The 20,465-nt window shown below is 42.7% G+C and overlaps 1 protein-coding gene across 1 annotated transcript in view; it reads left to right on the forward strand.

Moving 5' to 3' along the window:
• The window catches only part of Frmpd1 (FERM and PDZ domain containing 1), a 123,657-nt gene that overhangs the window by 96,045 nt on the left and 7,147 nt on the right, over positions 1 to 20,465 (forward strand). Inside the window, exons 9-14 of the mRNA XM_045141957.1 lie at positions 1,296 to 1,415; positions 2,252 to 2,388; positions 5,844 to 5,970; positions 6,123 to 6,218; positions 8,950 to 9,132; positions 10,295 to 10,442. Of these exons, the coding sequence (XP_044997892.1) occupies positions 1,296 to 1,415; positions 2,252 to 2,388; positions 5,844 to 5,970; positions 6,123 to 6,218; positions 8,950 to 9,132; positions 10,295 to 10,442 (811 nt within the window). The remainder of the gene's footprint in view (positions 1 to 1,295; positions 1,416 to 2,251; positions 2,389 to 5,843; positions 5,971 to 6,122; positions 6,219 to 8,949; positions 9,133 to 10,294; positions 10,443 to 20,465) is intronic.

The following is a 20,465-nucleotide window of genomic DNA, read 5'->3' on the forward strand; positions in this document are numbered from 1 at the left end:
CCATTGATCTTTCTTGGCACCTGCTGCTTTTGGAGCTGTTAGGGAAACATTATGTACTGTGTCCAAGGTCCTTTGTCAAGCACTTTCCCCACAGAGATGACCCCTGATGACAGTACAGGGCAAACACAAGCAGCCGCATGCTCCTTCAGCCACTCAGGCATTTGTTGAACTGATGTTTCAATTCAACATGTCATTGTTGGGTATGTAGAAGTTCAACAATTGGGAAAAGAGAAGGGACAGTATGGATAAGGCATGTCCTTGGGGAAGTCACTCATTGCAGGTAATTTGTGACCCCTTCACTCCCATATTAGATTTTCGAATTGCGCACACTTTTTTTTGTAATTACTTATGTTGCACTTGCATTGGAAATAAAATCAAATTAAGTCCTAAAGATAGTTTAAGCAAAAAAGAAAAAAAATAAATAAAGGTCTGGAGAGATGCCTTAGCAGTTAAGGCACTTGCCTGCGAAGCCCAAGGACCCATGTTCAACTCTACAGATCCCACAAAAGCCACACACACAAAGGTGAGTCAGGTGCAAGGTTGCGCATGCCCACTAGGTGGCGCAAGCATCTAGCATTCGATTTCAGTGGCTGAGGCCCTGGCATGCCAATTCTCTCTCTCTCTCTCAAATAAATTTTTTTTTGAAAAAAGAGGAATGCACAGGATGGTATACACACTGTATTCTTATTTGTGGAAACCAAAGCTCCTATGTAGTAATTACTATTCTTGTCACTGTGATTGAATGCCTGGCAGAAGCAGCTTAAGGGAGGAGAGGTTTGTTTGGGCTCAGGGTTCAGGGAGTATACTACGTCATGGTGCAGGAGGCATAGAACCTGAGGTGGCAGATAAGCATAGAGATCTGAGGTGGAGGCAAGGCCAGGCTATACCCCAAGGTTTACCAGCTTCTCTCAGTGACACTTCCTCCAGCTAGGCTTCACCTCCCCAAAACAGTGCCATCAGCTGGGGACCAAGTATTTGAACATGAGTCTGTCAACTGTAACAGCATGCAGACCTAGACAGCCTCTGGAAAGGCCCCTAAGGAAATTGGAAATGGGTTTCCTCCGGCAGGGGGAAGTTGGAGGCGGGTCTGTGGGAAGCATTACCCTTTTGAGTCACATTTTATATCCATGGGGAAGAAAGTCAGACTAAAAGCGGTCTGTGCTGTCTTGGGAAAGACTAAAAATAGCACTGGGGATTCTTTCCCTGGCTGTTTCTTTGTGAAGCTGTTTTATGAGAGAGCTGGAAGGTCACGGGCACTTGGACAGTGAGCTGTATCTTCTCCCCCTCCCCCACAGGTGGTGGAAAGGGAAGAATCACATGACTCCCGCTGCCTCTTCAGGGTGTGTTTTGTTCCCAAGGATCCCTTGGATCTTCTGAAAGAAGACCCAGTGGCCTTTGAATACCTCTACCTGCAGGTGACCGGGCTGTGCTTCCTGAAATGACAGTGGTGCTCTCAAAGATGCACACTGGGTTATTCTGAGCTAAGCAACTCTCTGGGAGGGATTATCCTTTTCTGGAGTCTGATTATCTCTCCCAATTCCCTCTCCTGCTACGCAGAGTTGCTCTCACAGGAGATTTGCAATAGACTAATGAAATTTCAGCTTAGTCCTCAATGTGGATGGTACATTTTCCAATAACCATTAGGGATTGTTATTGTTTGCGTTTTTATTGCAGAAAAGGGCTTTAGTGCTTCTGAGTTAGAGGTGATGTCACTGAGTCTTGGGAAGGTCATATGGTTTCGGGGGTCCCCACATAATGGCAGAGGCACAGCCTAGTTTCTTGACCCCTGGCCTGGTTCTCTCCCCTGTACCTCCTTGGGTGATATTTATTCTGTTGTTTTTATTTGGGTGAGAAGAATCATTTGGGAAGCAGCATTATATTACAGAAGAGGCAACCCAGATTAGGTGGGTTGACTTGCCCCAAGTCTTAAAGAAATGGTGACAGGACGTAGTAATAATAACAATATCGACATCAGTGCTATATACAAACCTACACACCTTCTGCTTGCATTCACGTGTATTCACATTTAAGCCTCATAGGCACTGCGCAAGGTATATCTGACCATTGCATTTAGCAGTGGAAGCCACCAATACTCGTAATCTTGGTAACTTAACCAAAGCCAAACAGCCAAGCACTGTCAGAGCCGGTTCTCAAAGCAGACAACTGGTCCCTGCCGCCTTTCAGCCAAGAGGAGGAGGAGACGTGATCGGCGGGTTCTTGGAGCCCACCTGCTCTGTCTAATGTCTTCCAGAGCTGCAATGATGTGCTCCAGGAGCGCTTCGCTGTGGAAATGAAGTGCAGCTCTGCCCTGCGCCTCGCAGCCCTGCACATCCAGGAGCGGATCTACGCATGCGCCCAGCCGCAGAAGATCTCTCTGAAATACATAGAGTGAGTGGCAGAGGACAGCAGCTGTGCCACACTTGCGATGGCTGTGCCCTGGCCGGGATGGCCAGACTGCACAGAAAGCTGCTATTTACCCACCTACCCATCTGTTCCTGTCTTTCCATCCACTGCCCTTTCCAACAGCCTGGCTTCCCGAGATGTCACAGCGGGCTGCCCCCTCAGGGCAGAATCCAGGTCCACGTGGAATGACATAGGGTCTCCTTGTGAATTTCTGGTTCCTGGGAGGATGTCTTAGACAGTCAGTTGACAGCTTTTCTAAGAGCAGGAATATCTTCTGGAATTAATAATCTTCCTAGAGGTGTGAAATAATTCATATTGTATTATCTCCCTCCCCCCCACCCATTTGGAGTGGTTTCAAATAGTAAGCTCTCAACATCTGTTCTTAGCTTAGAATTGCTCTGAGTGGCGGCAGTCAGGTTTGTTAAGCCTGTTCCCAAATCTCAGTTCTGCCTTGCCTGGGGATCGAATGTATATGTGCAGGTTACTGTGGGGGGTGGGGGCACATGTGTGGCTGGTTTGTGAACATGTGTACATGTGTGTGTGGTGACTAGAGATCAATATCTGGAGTCACTCTCTACTAGTTTTTGAAACAGGGTCTTTCACTGAACCCAGAGCTCGCTCACTGGCTAGACTAGCTACCTAGCAAGCTCAGGGGCTCCGCCTGTCTCCATCTCCCCAGCACAGTAGGCCTATGCCCGGGATTTTACTTGGGTTCTGGAGATTCTAACTCAGGTCCTTATGCTTGCCTGGTAAGCACTTCACCCACTAAGCCATCTCCTCAGCCTTGGGAATTAGATTTTATTTTTAAATTTTTTATTACTATTAACAATATATTTTGTTTTATTATTTTTCTTTTTATTATTTTTTATTAACAACTTCCATGATTATAAATAATATCCCATGGTAATGCCCTCCCTCCCCCCACTTTCCCCTTTGAAACTCCATCATATCCCCTCCCCCTCTCAATCAGTCTTTCTTTTGTTTTGATGTCATCATCTTTTCCTCCTATTATTATGGTCATGGATATCCAGGCCATTTTGTGTCTGGAGGAGCACATTGTAAGGAGTCCTACCCTTCCTTTGGCTCTTACATTCTTTCTGCCACCTTTTCTGCAATGGACCCTGAGCCCTGGAAGGTGTGACAGAGATACTGCAGTGCTGAGCACTCCTGTCACTTCTTCCAGCACCATGATGCCTTCTGAGTCATTCCAAGGTCACTGCCATCTGAAAATAGAAGGTTCTCTACCAAAAGTGAAAGTAGCAATAATAAATGGGTATGAGCATTGGGAGAAGTGCTTACTGGATGGTTTGATGAGCATAGTATATACATTTCACCAGACAGCAGCAGACGTTACATCCCTAGGGCTCATGACTACCCCTGTTGTAGGTTTTCAGTATCAGGGATGTATTCCCTCCCATGGAGCAGGCCTCCAGTCCAATTAGAGGGCAGTTGGCTTCCACCATGACAGATGTGCCACTATTAACACCATATTTTGTATGGATACATCATGTGTTGGTACCCTCTTTTCCCCCATACCTGCCCCCATTCCATTTGAGAAAGAAAGAGGCAGAGAGAAAAAGAGAAAGAAAGAGAATGGGCATGCCAGGGCATCTAGCCACTGCAAACGAACTCCAGACACATGTGCCACCTTGAGCATCTGGTTACGTGGGTCCTAAGGGATCACACTTTGGCACCTTGGCTTTGCAGGCAAGCGCCTTAACTGCTAAGCTATCTTTCCAGCCTACAAATCAGATTTTAAAAATAAAACAGGTCACCAGGTGTGGTGGCGCACACCTTTAATCCCAGCATTTGGGGAGGCAGAGGTTGAAGGATCACTGTGAGTTTGAGGCCAGCATGGGACTACAGAGTGAGTTCCATGTCAGCCTGGACTAGCATGAGACCCTACCTCAAAAAAAAAAAAAAAAGGAAAAGAAAACAGTCCTGCTCCTGATGTAATGAGTAAAATCCCTAAGGAGTTAGCCTGAGAACTGCATTTTTAAAAATATTTTATTTATTTATTAAAGAGAGAGAAAAAGAGGCAAATAGAGATTTAGAGAGAGAATGGGCACACCAGGGCCTCTAGCCACTGCAAACAAACTCCAGATGCATGTGCATCTGGCTTATGCAGGTACTGGGGAATTGAACATGGGTCCTTAAACTTTGCAGGCAAGTGCCTTAACTGCTTAGCCATCTTTCCAGCAAGAGAACTGCAGTTTAGCAAGTTTGGTTTAGCTCTGAGGACTCAGCCACGGCTCTTTGTTGTTCCACAAGGATGTGTTTGGGCTATGAATATAGTTCAACAGTACAGCACCTGCCTAATATGTGTGAGCCCTGGGAAACAGCAGAGAGAATGGGAGAGGAAGAAAAAGAAGGTTATTTGCATGACCATGCCACATTTGTTGTCATGAAAAAAGAAAATTGAAGGGGCTGGAGAGATGGCTTAGTGGTTAAGGCACTTGCCTGCAAAGCCAAAGGACCTCAGTTTGATTCTCCAGGACCCACATAAGCCAGATGCACAAGATGATGCATGCATCTGGAGTTTGTTTGCAGTGGCTGGAAGCCCTGGCACACCCATTCTCTCTCTCTCTCTCTCTCTCTCTCTCTCTCTCTCTCTCTCTCTCTCAAAAATAAATAAATTATATATATATATATATATATATATATATATATATATATATATATACATATTTTTTTCAAGGTAGGGTCTCACTGTAGTCCAGGCTAACCTGGAACTCACTATGCAGTCTCAGGGTGGCCTTGAACTCATAGTGATCCACCTACCTCTGCCTCCCAATTGCTGGGGTTAAAGGCGTGCACCACCACGCCCGGCAAAATAAAATATATTTTTTAAAAAATTGAGAACTCCTACTCTAATTTGTGAAATAGCACACCACACTACGAGTAATCTGCTTCCAGACAGCCAGTGTGTGTGGGGGGGGGGTGATTCATCAATAACCGGTGATTTCTATAGACTGTGTGATGTGCGTATGGGAGGATCTCTCTCTCACTTTTTTGTTGTTGTTGTTGCTGTTTTTATTTTTGCTTTTGTTTTTCAAGGTAGGATCTCACTCTAACCCAGACTGACCTGGAATTCACTATGTAGACTCAGGGTGGCCTTGAACTCACAGTGATCCTCCCACCTCTGCCTCCTGAGTGCTGGGATTAAAGGCGTGCACCATCACGCCTGGCTCTCTCTCTTGTTCGTGCTTCCTCCCTTTCCTCCCTCCCTTCCCTCTCTCTTCCCTTCTCTTCCCTTCTCCTTCTTTCTCTCCCTCCTTCTCCTATTCTCCATCCCTATCTCTCCACTTCTGCCACTGGAGAAAGGAGTCGGTAACTGCAGTAGTATGAGAACGCTAATATTGAATCAAGTGTTAATGTGCTCTTCATTAGAATCACGTATACTGTGAAAATGCATGTCTTTCTCCAATGTCTCATGGCAGGAAAGACTGGGGAATAGAGAATTTTATTTCCCCAACTTTGCTCCGGAACATGAAGGGCAAAGACATCAAGAAAGCCATCAGTTTCCACATGAAAAGGAACCAGAATTTGCTGGAACCCCGGCAGAAGGTAATGTAGCTACAGCCTCTGCCAACCCATTCAGTGTCTGTTGGGAGCCCTCAGGGAAAACATTTTCAACTTGTCCTGGATAGTAGGCAAGTAAGTAGCTCTAACTTCAACGATCTTTTTTTGTGTTTTGTTTTGTTTTCCTCCTACAAAAGCAACTTATTTCTGCTGCTCAGCTACGCTTGAATTATCTCCAGATCCTTGGGGAGCTCAAGACATATGGTGGGAAAATCTTTAATGCGACTCTAATGGTATGTAACAGAAAACCATGGAATCCTGCTTACATGAGACCTCTATAAATCAATGTACCTTTCAGCTAAAATACCTGAGGACTTGGCTATGTCATAGAATTTAATGTAGTTGGAAAATATGCCACTGATGAGTACTTATCAGGTCTTGGCATGGTGTTTACCCCATGGAAGTGCTGGGGAAAGCCAAGCTGAATCAGATGAGATTTCTATCCTCAAGGAAGAAGCAAGCTAGCCCACAAGACAAAGTGAAGCCATGACATAAGCTGAAGACCTCTGCTGGGGGCTGGAGAGATAAGTGGCACCATTGCTAACTTAGGTTGAGTCCAGGAAAGGGAAGGCTTTAAGAAGATTGGATGGGGCTAGACTTGAACGTGGAGAAAAGGCTTTGGGTGAAATGAATTTGTAAACAGTGCACTGGGAGCTATGAGAACATGAGGGGGAAGAGGGGAGGACTGGGAATCAGGAAGAACAGCCTAGAATATTAGACTGGCTGCAGGCTGGAGCTCTAATGGCTCAAAAGGAAGGAGTGAGGTGTGGGCCTGAGAAGGGCCAAGAGAAGAAGAGTCCTTATATCCATTCTTCCTCCCACTTCCTTTGTGGAGCCTAAGCCTAGCATGTGGGCTTCTCAGCAGTCAGTGTCCATGGGTGGCAGGGACTCTCCCCTACCGCCCAGCCAGCCCCAGAATTCTCCAGCACAGAGCCATTTGACCAATGGAGATTTAAAAATAATAATAATAACGGAACCAGGGCTGGGGAGATGGCTCTGCAGTTAATGTGCTTGCCTGCAAAGCCTAAAGACCCAGGTTTGATTCCCCAGTACCCAAATAAGTCAGCTGCACAAGGTGGCACACGCATGCGGAGTTTGTTTTACAGTGGCTCCAGGCCCTTGGCACACCCATTCTCTCTCTGTCTCTTTGAAGATAAATAAATAAATAATAGTTTTGAGAATTAATGGAACTGCTTTCAGAGTGTGGTGCCCTCTGTTAATTTCAGTGATGAATCCATGTAATCAGACCACTGGCCGGATGGCTCAGGTAGAAGACGCAGTGTTTGGAGAGGAAGGAAGAAGACGGGTAGTTAGGGACTAGGAAGAAAGATGGTGTCTTTGTATCAGGAGAAGTCCCCAGAGGTGATACAAAGACTAGACCACAGAAAGGAAGGCTGTGAAAGGACAATGAAAACATCCCAATCTTTCCAAGGGCTAGAGCTCCTGTCCCAGGAAAGCACTGGAAGTGAGAAAAGCAGCCAGCCACCCAGAATTGGCTCAGGGTACTTGCTTGGATGCAAGTATAGATGAATACAGACTCTACTGTCAGAATTAACGTGGAACATGGAACTTGAATGGAAATAGTTAAAGTAAGTGCTGCTGCTCTCAGAGACGTATGTGCAGAGTAAGCGCTGTGGGTTGACAAGGAGGAGAGGCTCTCAGAAGGCCAAGGCTAGGCGAGGTGCATTTAAAAAAAAAAAAAAAAAAAGCAGCCGGGCATGGTGGCGCACTCCTTTAATCCCAGCACTCGGGAGGCAGAGGTAGGAGGATCTCTGTGAGTTCGAGGCCACTCTAGGATTACATAGTGAATTCTACATCAGCCTAAGTTAGAATGAGACCCTACCTCGGGAAAAAAAAAAAAAATTGGGCCTCTTAATGCTGGCATTAAATTCATTTTGTACTCAAGGATGTCCTTGAGCTCCTGATCCTCCTACGTCTACATCCCAAATGTTGGTATTACGAGTATGCATAAACATGCCTGGCAGCAGTGAGGTGTTTAAAGAATGGTCAGGATTTTAAATATATATATTATTTATTTATTTATTTATTTGAGAGAGAGAAAGATGCACACAGAGGAAAAGAGAGAGAATGGGTGCACCAGGACCTCCAGCCACTGCAAACAAACTCCAGACACATGTGCCATCTTGTGTATCTGGCTTAGGTGGGTCCTGGGGAGTCGAACCTGGTTACTGTGGTTTTGCAGGCAAGTGCCTTAACCACTAATCCATTACTCCAGCCCAAGGGTCAGGTTTTAACAGGTGGCAGGAGCAAGGTTCCAAGATACAGAATCTAATTGAGAAATAGGTAAAAGTCCTCAATTGGAAAAAGCCTATAACAGAGAAATTTATTTCTAATTTAGCTATAGATGGACCCATCTCAGCCAGAATCTTAAAGTGGTGATGAGGAGATAAAGTAGGACAGAAGCTAAGTATGGCACATGCTGTAATCCCAGCACTCAGGAGGAGCCTATGTTTGAGGCCAGCCTGAGCTACATAACAAGTTCCAGGTCAGCCTGAGCTACATAGCAATACCCTATTTCAAAACAACACCACCTATGTTGGTCCTAGCTACAGATGATTGGACTTCTGCGTGAGAAGGAAAATACTTAGTGGCAGAGGCCAGTAAGTTAAAAAGGAGACATAAAGGGAAGAGAAAGGAAGGGAGGAGGATACTTAATAGGTTGATATTGTATAAATGTAAGTACAATGATTGAGATGGGGAGGTAATATGATGGAGAATGGAATTTCAAAGGGGAAAGTGTCAGGGGGAAGGGAGGGAATTACCATGGGATATTTTTTTATAATCTTGGAAAATGTTAATAAAAATTTAAAAATAAATAAAAAATAAATTTTAAAAAAGCACCACCACCAATAACAAAAAGAGTTTGCAGAGGGATAAGTATTGTGTGCAATGTGCTTTCATGATCTTGCAAACAGAAACTAATTTCCCTTCCCTGTTTCTCAGTTACAGGATCGAGAATCATACATTGCTCTTCTAGTTGGAGCCAAATATGGGATTAGCCAAATTATCAACAGCAAACTCAACATCATGTCCACACTGGCAGAGTTTGCCAACATCAGCCGTGTAGAGCTGACCGAAGAGTCTGAAAAAGTGAGCATGGTCAAAGTGTATCTTCAGGACATCAAGGTAACACGGGAAGAAATTCCAAATCCAACTTCTTGGAACGTTCTAGGGTCGTTTATATGAGCTTTGAATAGTGATAACGTTCATTGTCAAGATCTGCTCACGAGGATGGCTTGTCCATCTCATCTCATCAAAATGAAAGTGGAGAACACAGTACATTATCCTAAGATGATCCTGAAAAGTTTGTTTATCAACAATCTGAGCTGGGCCATGTGCTTTCTTGATGGAAAATTCTGCACCCAAAGTTTGTTGCATTTAGAAAAATAAATCCAAGGTTGGGCATGGTGTTGCACAATTTTAATCCCAGCACTCGGAATGGAGAAGTAGGAGGAGTGTCTGAGTCACCCTGAGACTACATAGTGAATTCCAGGTCAGCCTGAGCTACAGTGAGACTCTACCAAAAAAAAAAAAAAAGAAAGAAAGAAATCCAGAGCATCCTTATTACATTCATGGGCTTAAAACGGCTGCACAAGAGATTTTTAAAAAGATATTTTATCTATTATTTATTTGAAAGAGAGAGAAAAAAAAATGGGCATTCCAGGGCCTCCTACCACTGCAAACAAACTCCAGATGCATGCATCACCTTTTGCATCTGGCTTATGTGCTTCCTGGGGAATTGAACCTGGGTCCTTAGGCTTCACGGACAAGCACCAAAACCACTAAGCCACCTCTCTAGCCCTGCACAAGAGTGTTGAATGGTGTCAATTGAAATAGATAAAGAGCTCAGGGTACCTCATGAAGCTCTCTAGAAGACCTTATATTATCATTTTCTCCAACATGCTCAAGAATGGTGCTTTATTTTTATTACCCTTTCAGTCATTCTGCAGTGTTCTTGCTCATTTTCCTTTGACAGAGCAGTCTTAAAGGGACCCCACTATATGAATGAGCAGAGTGGGTGGGGTGGGTAGGCTGGAGGAGAGGAGAGGAAGGAGACATCGTGTAGATGTGATAGGCTTGGCCTACTGCACGTGTATGAGTGTGTGCACACGTGTGTGTGGTTGTGTACGTGCTTGCATGTTTGGTCATCTAGCGCCTTATAGGTGAGACTGTGAATGACCATGTGGCCAGTCTGTGAACTGTGGCTGAGTTTACTGGTGATCTCTCTTTAGCCCTGGACGTCTTGAGCCTTGGCCTTCTATAGACACAGTTCTCTTTGTCTTCAAAGGTTCTGACGTTGCTGCTGGAATGCAGTACTGCAAAAGACCTGGCCTGCTTGATTGCTGGGTACTGCAGGCTATTTGTCGACCCAGTTGCCTCTGTTTTCCTTTGGCCTGGGAACAGACAGCAAGTGCACCGGGTATCTGCTGAGGAAGGTGAGGCACTGAGGCTTGCCCCACTGGGGACAGCCCCCCCCCCCGACCTCATAGGTAAGGCAGCCTAAAGGGAGGTGGAGAGCTGAGTCGAGCCAAGACTTCAACCCAAGAGGATGAGAGGTAATACTGCGTCTATTTTCAGTTGAACAATTGATCTTTCCTAAATACGAGCGCTTCCTTTGTACCTGAAATTCTCCTAAAGCATAGAATGGGAGGTGTCCGTCTCCTTGTAGTGTTTTCTAAAATCACCTCTGGGATCCACTGTATCCTATCATCATTTCTCAGCAGAGAGAGGGGTCACTTGTTCAGAAGTAGATTACATGGGTCCCTTTCATGCGTCTGCACACTTTCACACTCCCTTGAATTGTGACACAAACTCAGCACGATTAGAAGAGAGAGGCACCTGGAGACAAGAGACTTGAAATGAAGAAGTGGAGGGAGGGCGAGGGAGGACAGCGGGCCCCCGGGTCAGCTTCCAGTTGCCACCAGTCTTTCGCCTCGGCCTGTTCCACTGATGTGGCATTTTCCCAGGGGCCTGCCAATAAATGCTGAATGACTGTCTTCAGAGGAAAAACCCTGACTTGAATCAATTGTTCAATTCTACCGAGTAAACATTTCCTCCATCCAATCTACCCACATGATGTCACTGTAGGTTGGGGTGGAAAAACTGCTCTATAGCTCATCATTGTATAGCATTTCCTCCACATCAGTAAACTAGGCATAGATTATCTCTAAAGAATAAATGATAGAGAATCCAGGGAGATGCTCAGCAGTTAAAAGTGCCTGCTTGCAATGCCTGCAGCCAGGCTCAATTCCCTAGTACCTACATAAAACTGAAAGGGAGTTTATTTACAGTAGCAAGAGACTCTAGCATACACACACACACACACACACACACACACACACACAGAGAGAGAGAGAGAGAGAGAGAGAGAGAGAGAGAGAGAGAGAGAGAGAGAGAGGGAGGGAGGGAGGGGGGAGGGAGAGGGACTAGATGATAGGAAAATGCAGCCTCCATGTTACTTGTGGAGATCAGTTCTACAACCCCCAGTGGATAATAAAATCCATAGCAATTTAAGTCCTTCCTCTAAAATGGTGTAAAAATTTATAGAGCCTACACCCATCCTCCCATATACTTTAACTTATCTCTAGATTACTTAACACAATGTAAATATTATGTATGTCACTATTATACTGTGCCAAGAAGGAGGGTTCAGAGCCATCCTCTAGGAAGAGCTCCAGGCCACATTGTGAGTCTTTGACCCTTGTGAAAGAGCGTCAGCTCTTCCCTGTAGACAGTGGAGCCCAGAGAGAGTTCCAGCAGGGAAGGATGTGATCAGAAAGAAGTTTTTAAGAGCCCCAAACCCTACTGACTGAGCTCGCCCAGAAATGAGAGAGAATCTTTAGAAAACCACCTAGAGGCTGTGGAAGAAAGATTGGAGAGCTGCCCTGATGTCCTCTCCCTGGACTGTGAATTCTTTCAAGGTAACCTAAAAGGCCCTTAGCAGCACTGGGTTCCCCAAAACAGGCTTCAGAATGGTGCCAAGCTAGCAACCTCAAGGCTCCACTCCCTAAGGAGGTGACTTAGTATATCAGTGGTGGGGCCAAGGATCTATTTTGTTTGTTTGTTTGTTTGGTTGGTTGGTTTTCTCAAGGCAGCCTAAGTTAACCTGGAACTAACTCTATAACCCTAGGCTACCCTTGAATTCATAACAATCCTCCTGCCTCAGCGCCCTGGGTCTTGGGACCAAAGGCCTGTACTAGCAGGCCTAGATTTTTTTTTTCATGGTAGTATTTATTTAATTAATTTTTTATTGACAACTTCCATAATTGTAGACAATAGCCCATGGTAATTCCCTCCCTCCCCTCACTTGCCCCTTTGAAACTCCACTCTCCATCATACACCCTCCCTCTCTCAGTCAGTCTGCCTTTTATTTTGATGTCATCACCTTTTCGTCCTATTATGATGGTCTTCCGTAGATAGTGTCTGGCACATTGAGGTCATGGATATCCAGGCCATTTTGTGCCTGGAGGAGCATGTTGTAAGGAGTCCTACCCTTCCTTTGGCTCTTACATTCTTTCCACCACCTCTTCCGCAATGGACCCTGAACCTTGGAAGGTGTGATAGAGATATTGTAGGGCTGAGAACTCCTCTGTCACTTCTCAGCACCATGGTGCCTTCTGAGTCATCCCAAAGTAACTGCCATTTGAAAAGAGAAGGCTCTCTAACCAGAAGTGAGAGTAGCATTAATATATGGGTATGAACATTAAGAGAAGTGCTTACTGGGCAGTTTGGTGAGCACAGTATATACATTTAGCCAGACAGCAGCAGATATTACACCCCTAAGGCTCATGACTACCCCTGTTGTAGGTTTTCAGTATCAGGGATGTATTCCCTACCATGGAGCAGGCCTCCAGTCCAATTAGAGAGTGGTTGGTTTTCCCCACGACAGACATGCCATTGCTGCACCTGTTGGCTCATTTGGCCTGGCTGGCCAAATTTAAAGCTGGCAGTGTCCACTGTTGAGTGTCTCCACTGGTGATTTCTCTCTCTCCCATTGAATTGCATGCAGTGTCGCTTTTTCCAGCTTTCTGTCAGCTGGTCTACATGGAGGAAGATTTTAGCTCAGCTTCAGCCAGATTTCTCAAGGACCTTGCAGCCCAAATATGTAGAGTCTTCAGCAATAGGGTCTTACAATATATTCCTAGTGGGAAATCAAAAGCCTTGGCAATGGCCTGCAGTGTTTTGGGGGCATCAGGGACATCCCCAGCTAACAACTCACTGGAAGGTATCCCATCCCTGGCACTGAAAATTTTCTAGTAATAATCTATGGCTTCTGAGTGTTCCATTGTCCAAAAAAGTAGGTTTCCATAAGACTTATTAATATCCACTTAGATTTTGATTAGCCCTCCCTCCACCTTTTCTTTACTCAATCTCTTCCCCTGACCTCACTTAGGTCTTTTCACCTTCATTAATCTGTTCTTCTACTTATATATATACAATACCATCCTATTAAGTCCCCCTTCCCTCCCTTTCTATTCCCTTTGTATCTCCTTTCTAGTTTACTGACCTCTGCTTCTGAGTTTTATTCCTACTCACATAGAAGCCCATTCATTTGTAGCTAGGATCCACATATGAGAGAGAACATGTGACATTTGGCTTTCTGGGTGTGGGTTACCTCACTAAGTATAATCCTTTCCAGATCCATCCATTTTCCTGAAAATTTCATAATTTCATTTTTCTTAGTGCTGAGTAGAACTCTATTGGGTAAATGTGCCACATCTTTATTATCCAGTCATCAGTTGAGGGACATCTAGGCTGGTTCCATTTCCTTGCTATTGTGAATAGAATGACAATAAACATGGTTGAGCAAGTATCTCTAAGGCAGCGAGACGGGTCCTTAGAGTGCTATAGCAGTGCCATTTGGTAAATCCATTTTTTTTAAATTTTTTATTTATTTAATTGAGAGCGACAGACACAGAGAGAAAGACAGATAGAGGGAGAGAGAGAATGGGCGTGCCAGGGCTTCCAGCCTCTGCAAACGAACTCCAGACGCGTGCGCCCCCTTGTGCATCTGGCTAACGTGGGACCTGGGGAACCGAGCCTTGAACCGGGGTCCTTAGGCTTCACAGGCAAGCACTTAACCGCTAAGCCATCTCTCCAGCCCAAATCCATTTTTATCTAAGGAACTTCCACACTGATTTCCACAATGGTTGGACCAGATTGCATTCCCACCAACAATGTAGAAGGGTTCCTATTTTTACACATCCTCGCCAGCACTAATGGTCATTTGTTTTCATGATGGTAGTCAATCTGACAGGAGTGAGATGGAATCTCAATGTAGTTTTTTGTTCTTCAAGGTAGGGTTTTTCTGTAGTCCAGGTTGACCTGGAATTCACTGTGTAGTCTCAGGGTGGCCTCGAACTCACAGTGATCTTCCTACCTCTGCCTCCTAAATGCTGGGATTAAAGGCATGTGTCACCATGCCTGGCTCTCAACAAAGTTTTAATCTGCATTTTCCTGATGCTAGGGATGTAGAACATCTTTAATGATGTTTATATGCCATCTGTATTTCTTCTTTTGAGAACTCTCTATTTAGTTCCATAACCCATTTTTGAATTGGGTTGTTTGATTCTTTATTAATTAGTTTTTTGAGTTATTTGTATATCATAAATATTAATTCTTTGTTAGATATATAGCTGGCAAAGATTTTCTCCCATTCTATAGGTTGTCTCTTTACTCTGTTCACAGTGTCCTTTGCTGTATAAAAGCTTTGTAATTTCATGAGGTCCCAGTGGTTGATCTGTGGTTTTTATTTCCTGAGCAATTGGGGTTATATTCAGAAATCCTGGCCAAGACCAATGTGTTAAAGGGTTTCCTCTACCTTTTCCTCTAGCAGTTTCGGAGTTTCAGTTCTGATATTAAGGTCTTTGATCCATTTGAACTTAATTCTTGGGCATGGAAAGAGATTAGGATCTATTTTCATCCTTCTACAGATACGTATCCAGTTTTCCCAGCACCATTTGCTGAAGAGGCTGTCTTTTCTCTAATGAGTATTTTTTTTTAATTTTTATTAACATTTTCCATGATTATAAAATATATCCCATGGTAATTCCCTCCCTCCCAACCCCCACACTTTCCCATTTGAAATTCCATTCTCCATCATATTACCTCCCCATTACAATCATTGTAATTACATATATACAATATCAACCTATTAAGTATCCTCCTTCTAAGGAGTATTTTTGTTGAAGATCAGGAGGCTATAGCTACCCGGACTTACATCTGGGTCCTCTGTTCTGTTCCATTGATCTACATGTCTGCTTTGTGCCAGTGCCATGCTGGTTTTATTATTATGGCTCTGTAGTATAGGTGGTGATACCACCAGCCTTATTTTTGTTGCTCAAATTTGTTTTGGCTGTTCGAGTTTTTTTTTTTGGGGGGGGGTTGTTGGGTTTTTTTTTTTTTTTGTGCTTCCAAATGAATTTTAGGATTGATTTTCTATTTCTGTGAAGAATGCCTTTGGAATTTTGATTAGGATTGCATTAAATTTATAGATTGCTTTTGGTAAGATTGCCATTTTCACACTATTGATTCTTCCAATCCAAGAACAAGGGATATCTTTCCATTTCGTAGTATCCTCTACAATTTCTTGCTTGAGCATTTTAAAGTTTTCACTGTATAGATCCTTCACTTCCTTGGTTAGGTTTATTCTAAGGTACATTTTTTTTTTAATGCAACTGTGAATGGGAGTGATTCTCTGATTTCATCCTCTGTGTGTTTGTTGTTTGCATATACGAAGGCTACTGATTTCTGTTTATTTTGTATCCTGCTACATGGCTATAAGCAGCATTTATCTGCTCTAACAGTTTGCTGGTAGAGTCTTTAGGGTCCTTTATGTATAGAATTCTGTCATCTGCAAATAATTATAACTTGATTTTTTCCTTTCTAATTTGTATCCCTTTTGTGTGTGTCTCTTGCCTTATTGCTATGGATAAGATTTCTAGTACTATATTAAATAAAAGTGGGGACAGTGTCTTGTTCCTGATTTTAGTGGGAAAGCTTCCAGTTTTTCCCCATTTAGTAATATGTTGGCTGTAGGCTTGTCATAAATAGCCTTTATTATATTGAGATATGTTCCTTCTATTCCCAGTCTCTGTAGGACTTTTATCATGAAGATATGTTGGATTTTGTCAAATGCTTTCTCTGCATCTAATAAGATGATCATGTGATTTTTGTCCTTCAGTCCATTTATATAATGTATTACATTTATTGATTTGCATATGTCAAACCATCCCTGCATCTCTGGGATAAAGCCTACTTGGTCGAGGTGAATGATCTTTCTGATATATTCTTGTATTCTGTTTGCCAATATTTTGTTGAGATTTTTTTTTCGAGGTAGGGTTTCACTCTAGCTCAGGCTGACCTGGAATTTACTTTTTTTTTTATTTTATTTTATTTTATTTTATTTTATTTTTTTGGTTTTTCGAGGTAGGGTCTCACTGTGGTCCAGGCTGACCTGGAATAAACTCTGTAGTCTCAGGGTGGCCTTGAACTCACGGCGATCCTCCTACCTCTGCCTCCCGAGTGCTGGGATTAAAGGCATGCGCCACCACGCCCGGCTTGACCTGGAATTTACTATGGAGTCTCAGGCTGGCCTTGAACTCATGGCGATCCTCCTACCTCTGCCTCCCAAGTGCTAGGATTAAAGGTGTGCGCCACCACGCCCGGTTAATTAGGAGATTTTTGATAATTGCTTGGATCTCCATAACTATTATAGGTCTATTTAAGTGATTAATCTCATCTTGATTTAATTTAGGTAGGTCATATAAATCAAGGAAATCTTCCATTTCTTTCAGATTTTCATTCTTAGTGGAGTATATGTTTTTATAGTATGTCCCTATGATTTTTTGAATTTCTCTGGTATCTGTTGTGATGCTGCCTTTTTCATCTCTAATTGTATTGATTTGTGTCTCTTCTCTCTTTCTTTTGCTCAGATTTGCTAAGGGTTTATCAATCTTGTTTTTCCCTTCAAAGAACCAACTTTTTGTTTCATTGATTCTTTGGATTGCTTTTTTGGTTTCTATTTCATTAATCTCTGCCCTAATCTTTATTATTTCTCCCCATGTACTGATTTTTGGTTTGCCTTGTTCTTCTTTTTCCAAGGCTTTAAGGTGGAGCATTAGGTCATTTTCTTTCTAATTTCTTAATATAGGCACTTAAAGCTATAAATTTCCCTCTTAGGACTGCCTTCATTGTGTCCGAAAGGTTTTGGTATGTTGTGTTCTCATTATCATTAGACTCTATGAATTTTTTGATTTCCTTCTTGATTTCCTCATTGACCCATTCATCATTTAGTTTCCATGATTTTGTGTATGCTCTATGGCTTTTCTTGCTATTGATTTGTAGTTTGATTCCATTGTAATCAGAGTGGGAGGAATTATTTCAGTTTTCCTATATTTGTTAAGATTTGCTTTGTGTCCTAATATATGTTCTATTTTAGAGAATGTTCCATGTGCTGCTGAAAACAACATGTATTCTGCAGCATTTGAATGAAATGTCCTGTAGATATGTGTTAGGTCCATTTCTTCTATGACCTCATTTAATCCAGATGCCTCTCTGTTTATTTTTTGCTGAGATGACCTGTCAATTGATGAGAGTGGGGTGTTGAAGTCACCCACTACAACTGTGTTTGGTGTTATCTGTAACCTTAGTTCTAATGGCATTTGTTTGATGAAAGTGGGGGTCCCCATATTAGGGGCATATATGTTTAGGATTATAATGTCCTCCTGTTGGAGTGTTCTTTTAATCAATATAATATAAAGTGACCTTCTTTGTCTTTCCTAACTAATGTTGGTCTGAAGCCTACCTTGTCAGATATTAGGATAGTGACCCCTGCTTGTTTTCTAGGCCCATTTGTTTGAAACGCTGTTTTCTAAACTTTCACCCTAAGATAATGTTCATCCTTTGTAGAAAGGTGAGTTTCTTGGCGGCAACAATTGAAGGATCCTGCTTTTTAAACCCAGTCTGTAAACCTGTATCTTTTGGTTGGAATATTTAGGTCATTAATATTAAGAGTTATTATTGCCGGGCGTGGTGGCGCACGCCTTTAATCCCAGCACTCGGGAAGCAGAGGTAGGAAGATCGCCATGAGTTCGAGGCCACCCTGAGACTACATAGTGAATTCCAGGTCAGCCTGAGCCAGAGTGAGACCCTACCTTGAACAAAAAAACAAACAAACAAAAAAAAGTTATTATTGAGCCGGGTATGGTGGCACATGCCTTTAGCCCCAGCACTCGGGAGGCAGAAGTAGGAGAATCGCCATGAGTTCGAGGCCACCCTGAGACTCCATAGTGAATTCCAGGTCAGCCTGGGCTAGAGTGAGACCCTACTTCAAAAGAGAGAGAGAGAGAGAGAGAGAGAGAGAGAGAGAGAGAGAGAGAGAGAGAGAAAGATTATTGAAAGGTGTGTGTGGGTTTTGTTTGCTTTTTTGCCATTTTTCTTATTTTGGAATTCTTCTGGTTTTACCTTTGCTCTCTTTTATTAACTAGTATTTGAGTATGGTTTATTTTTTTCCAGGTTCCTTATATGTGTGCTTTTCTTTCTCTTCAACATGGAGGATCCTTTCAAGTATTTTCTGTAGAGCTGGTTTTGTCTTCAAATATTCTTTTAGCCTGCTTTTTTTAGTAGAATGTCCTTATTTCTCCATGTATTTGAATGGATTGATTTGCAGGGCAAAAAGTAACCTTGGTTGACAATTTTTATCCTTCAGAAGTTGGAATACATCACTCCACGTCATTCTGGCTTTTAAAGTTTGTGTTGAGTAATCTGCTGTGATCCTGATGAGCTTGCCTTTGTATGTGACTTTGTTTTTACTTAACTAACTGCTTTCAATATATTTTCTTTGCTTTGTGTGCTTGGTAGTTTAATTATAATATCCTGAGGAAAGGTTATTTTCAGGTTTTGTCTGTTTGGTGTTCTAAAGGATTCCTGTATCTGCATTGGCATCTCTTTCACAATTTGGGGGAAGTTTTCTTTTATGATTTTGTTGAAAATGCCTACTATGCCTTTGGAGTGAAATTCTTCTCCTTCTACTATGCCCTGAATTCTTATGTTTGATCTTTTCATAATGTCTTATGTTTGATCTTTTCATAATGAATATCTTGAAATTCCCATTCATACTTTCCTATTAGTTTGTCTTTCTTTTTGTTGGACTATATTAGATCTGCCACCTGGTCTTCTAGTTTAGATATTCTGTCCTCTCCTTCATCCATTCTATTGATGAGATTTTTTTACAGAGGTTTTTATTTCACTAACTGTGTTCTTTATTACTAGTAATTCTGACTGCTTTTTCTTTATTAGTTCTATTTCCTTATTTATGTCTTGTATTGACCTCCTTATTTCCTTAAATTGGTTTCCAATATCTTCGTTGATTCCTTTGATTTCCTCTTTGATTTCTTTGAACATATTTATAATCATTCTTTTGAAATCTTTCTCATGCATTTCCTCTAAATCAGTCTCACTGGAGGTCATTTTTGATGGATTTATAATTTTTGGTTGATTAAGAATGCCTTGATTTTGTGTTTCTTTTAATATAATGAGATTTTTGCATCTTGGATTAAGTTAATGCTTAGATTTTCTAATTATCTGCAGCATTATTAGATGTGTCAACCAATCTGGTGTTATTTATATATCTTCAGGGAAGGGGTTTAAGGTGCTAGTTGTGGCTCTTAAGAGTCTTAGAGTATCTACAAAAGTGACCCTTCATGTTGGGTTTGCCTGCTTGAGAGTATTTGAGTAGGCTGGGTGAACAAAATACAGGCAAACTCTAAAATTCAGCTGAACAATATACACATTCAACGAAAACCAGCAGAGTATGCAAGAGTAGGTATAATGATTGTTAGACTGTTATAATGATTTGTTAGATTCTCTAACAAAGTCATAGTCCCTAAGGATATGTGTTGCCTCACACCCCTAATCTCATCAACTGGGAGGCTGAGATTTCTGGTCTGTAGAGGGTTCTAAGGTCAGCTTGTGACCTAGTGAGACCCTGCCCCATTGAATGATAGAAGAGACAAAGGTACTATAAATCAGGAAGCAACAAATGACAAGCCCAAAATATAGCCTATTTAAGAATGGCAAATCTTACCATCCACCAGATTTAACATATAATTTACCCTGACATGGAAGATGCAATCAGCATTTCCGATGCTAGCCTACATACCAGGGTATTGGTGGGTACTGACCTGGTGTAATCTCAGTTACCTTTTGGGATGATTTTGGTCTCAGTTATGCTGTGCCTCTGCTTGGGTCCCTCTTTGGTGCACTGTGGGTTCAAGTAGGCTGGCTGGGTCACTGGATTGCTGCTCTGGTCGCCGGTACGAGGTGCTGTGAGCTCCCTTCTCCGGGTCTCTGGAGCTTGCTGGCGCTTGTGCTGGCAGTGGGGGGAGAGGAGGCTGTGGATGGTGGATGAAGTTCTCCCACTGGTCCTCGCAATCTTCTTCCTCATGAGCTACTCCGCT

Source organism: Jaculus jaculus, chromosome 1 (genome assembly GCF_020740685.1).
Source record: "Jaculus jaculus isolate mJacJac1 chromosome 1, mJacJac1.mat.Y.cur, whole genome shotgun sequence".
In the NCBI taxonomy this organism is placed as follows: domain Eukaryota; kingdom Metazoa; phylum Chordata; class Mammalia; order Rodentia; family Dipodidae; genus Jaculus; species Jaculus jaculus.